This window comes from Oryzias melastigma, linkage group LG16, assembly GCF_002922805.2.
Source record: "Oryzias melastigma strain HK-1 linkage group LG16, ASM292280v2, whole genome shotgun sequence".
NCBI lineage: Eukaryota > Metazoa > Chordata > Actinopteri > Beloniformes > Adrianichthyidae > Oryzias > Oryzias melastigma.
The window spans coordinates 26,123,566-26,126,928 of NC_050527.1; the positions used below are offsets into that span (position 1 = coordinate 26,123,566).

General features: G+C 43.4%; 1 protein-coding gene across 1 annotated transcript in view; it reads right to left on the minus strand.

Annotated features, from left to right (window-relative positions):
• Nucleotides 1-1,221: 1,221 nt before the first annotated feature.
• The window catches only part of LOC112136726 (retinoic acid receptor beta), a 23,544-nt gene continuing 21,402 nt past the window's right edge, over nt 1,222-3,363 (minus strand). Inside the window, exons 6-8 of the mRNA XM_024258608.2 lie at nt 2,451-2,655; nt 2,223-2,381; nt 1,222-2,079 (exon numbers count right to left, since the gene is read on the minus strand). Of these exons, the coding sequence (XP_024114376.1) occupies nt 1,943-2,079; nt 2,223-2,381; nt 2,451-2,655 (501 nt within the window). The 3' untranslated portion in view covers nt 1,222-1,942. The remainder of the gene's footprint in view (nt 2,080-2,222; nt 2,382-2,450; nt 2,656-3,363) is intronic.

Here is a 3,363-nt window from a genome sequence, read left to right on the forward strand (position 1 = left end):
TTTTTTTTTAGCATGACTTTTTAAAGCTATGAAACCGATGTTGTTATGTATTTTTGGAGCACTAACATGGATGACAGGTGACTTTTGACAACCTCATCAAGGTTTAGTAACATCCTAATTTGAAGACATTATTTTTCCATAATTATCTGTTTGTAGGGTTAAATATAGGGGTAGGGGAAGAATTTAGATTCGACCGTACTGTCCCCAGCGTGTCTTCCCTGGGGTTTCTGCCTTTGGGACGTGCCAGGAACACCTCTCCAGCCATCCCAGCTGGCTCCTCCGGATGTGAAGGAGCAGCTCCTCCACTTCGAGCTCTCTAAGGGAGCGCCCAGCCACTTCATGTAGGAAGCTCACTGCAGCCACTTGTAGTCAGGACCTTGTTCTTTTTGTCATGACACAGAGCTCATGACCATAGTAGTTGAACAAAGATAGACTGGTAGATTGAGGGCTTTGCATTCTAGCCAAGCTTGGTCTTCACCACAACAGACCAGTACAGTGACCGCATAACAATGAACGCCACGCCAATCCGCCTGTCGATCTTCCGACAGGCTCCGATCTTCCTTTACTCGTGAACAAGACCCTAAGATTTTTAAACATCCACCTGAGGCAGGAGCACTCCACCCACCCAGAGAGGACAAACTACCTTTCTCCGATCAAGTACCTCATCCTAACACTTGACCACAAACCACTCCAATGCATGCCAGAGTTCATGGATCGATGAAGCCAACAGGACATCATCATCTGCAAAGAGCAGACCCCCAAAGACTCCTGGCTGTGCCTAGAAATTCTGTCCATAAAGACTACGAACAGAAGTGGTGATAGAGACCTTCCAGAGTTTAACCTGCACCAGGAACAGGTCTGATTCACTCCCAGACTTGTCACCAGATCCAGCAAATCAGCAGTGAGGGGGAAGTAGGGCTGGAAAAGAAACAGTGTGGTAGATCTCAATGACCAGGGTAAGAAAATCCCATTTGCCTCTGCATGCTAGAGCCTGTGGACATGATGAAGTTATAACCGCAGTTCTGTTCTGTACTTCATTTGCCTTGAAAATCAAAGGTCACTACGGGAAACATTGAAATCAAATGTGGTTCAGTTAGGAAGTGGTGGGAAAACAAACATGGACATTTCAGTTCATGACACAGTTTGTGCTGTGATTTCTGTGTTTCAATGTGTGTGTAGTCAGCATTGCAAGACCCCAAAGCGATTCTGCGTTTACGTTTCTTTTGATGTGAATTAAGAACAGTAAAATGTCAAATTTTGAGCGTACGTCATTCCAATTGATGCAAAGATTTTGATTTCTTGCTTTTAGACATTTTTTGTCTCTAAATTCCATTTTAAGATGCTCCACATACATCTAGAAACTGTAACTTCTGAGAGCAAACGTATCTTTTTGTCTCTTCCAGTTTCTCTAACAGCTCAGCCAGTTTGGGAGTCTTGTTAAAGCGAGAATTATCATAAACGTTTGTCCTTACGTTTCCCTTTTCCTCTGACACAGTTCGACTCTGACCGAATATTCAAAATAACATTTAAAAACAAACATATTGCCCTTTTCATATCACTTCCTAGAACTAACGCTACAGGCAATGAGGTAAAATTAATCCAAGTGGTAACTCATGCAAATATAAATAAAGTTAAAATCAGACAAAGACAGGCGGAGACCGTCTCAGTTATCACGATGCGCCTGCAACACTTCCGAAGGAAAACGTAAAAAGAGGTTAAAATATTACTGCATCATTCTATGTTTCCTCCACTGAGCTCAGAGGAAGCTAGCTTTTCTGCAACTCAAGAACTTTTAATGCAACAGCTGCACCGCCTTCGCAGCAGATCGCAGTATCGCCGATCTGTGGACTGTAACTGAGGTAAGACACTAGTGAACCTCTGAATGACTCTTTTGATCGTGTTAGTGATCTCTCTGGGAAGAAAGAAAAGTTTGTGTGCAGCTTCAGAGGGAGAAACTTGAGGAGTTTGTGTGTTCTTGTTGGCAGCTCTCCAGGTCCTGCAGGTCCTCCATCATCTCCTCGATCAGCGGCGGCATGGAGCCCGGGATCTCCATCTTTAGCGACACCGCTCTTTCAGCTCCTGTGGAAAACAAGTCATCATTTACCACTCAATCTTAAATCTACAAAATCCACTCGGACACGGCAGGTTTGTCAAACCAAAACCTACTGACGTCATTCAAGCATTTTCTTCTCATAGTCTGAAAGCTGCAGGCGAAGCCTGACCTTTAGCGCTGATGCTGCGCAGGTCAGTGATCTTCATGAGCGCCTTGGGGAACATCAGGGGCATGCTGGGACGCCGCTTACGAGAGTAGATCTTCAGAGCCTCCAGCAGGGGCTCCTGCAGGACATCCACCTTAGACGGCTCCTTCAAGTCCTGGCGGTCTGACCAGACGAGAGACATAAACAAGAGTCTTTCATCCTCACTGTCGGAGCTGCCGAAGGGCTTCTTACCTCCAGAAACCAGACAGATGGCACTGAGAAGCCCGCTTTCCGTCTCATCCATGTCCAGCGGCAGCAGCTGTCCCGCAAACGTGAAGACCTGATCGGTCAGAGGCCCAAATCCCGCGTTGTGGATCTGAGTGCGGGTCAGAGTCAGCCCATCGGAGAAGGTCATGGTGTCCTGGTCTGGAGTGTAGCGAGTGCAAATCCTTAGAATCTGGAGAGAAGCAGAAATAAAAACTTCTTTTAATTTGAAGGATCACATGTTTGGCTTCAGAGAAACAGGAGAAAGAGTCTCTTGAGACAAAGTTTGTCCTTTTATCTCCTGTTATCTAACAATGCAGATAAGTGCACTGGACATATAATCTGTTACGCCATAAAATTCTGGACAATGAAAACAAACCAGAAAGGGGAGGGGCATAGTGACTGGAATTTACTCCGCCCACATGTCAAAAACAACAATTAGGAGGAACAAAAGTTTCAAGCTCTAATCAGTTCAGCAACAAATTAAAAAACACCACATATGTAAATGTATCCTCTTTATCTGGATATAGTGTTCCCTTGTTATTGCAGGAGTTCCTTTCTAAAAATAACTCACGATAGATAAAATCCACAATTTATCTTTATAGATGCTCAGGGCTGTAAAACTCCTCACACAGCACTTTATACACTGTTCTTAGACAGAAATAAATATTTTCACACTTTTCTCTCTCATTTAAACTCTCAGAGTTCAAACCTTTAAAAAAAGTTTAATTTTATGGAATGAAAGCAAAGATCTGATTGCAATCAAAGATTTGACAATGATCTACAGGACATAGAACACAGTACGAATAATAAAACAAGAAAACGTGCAAAATTGTATCCCAAAAATATCAGCAAAACAGCAAGACCATGAAACACTATGCAATATGTATATGTACATATA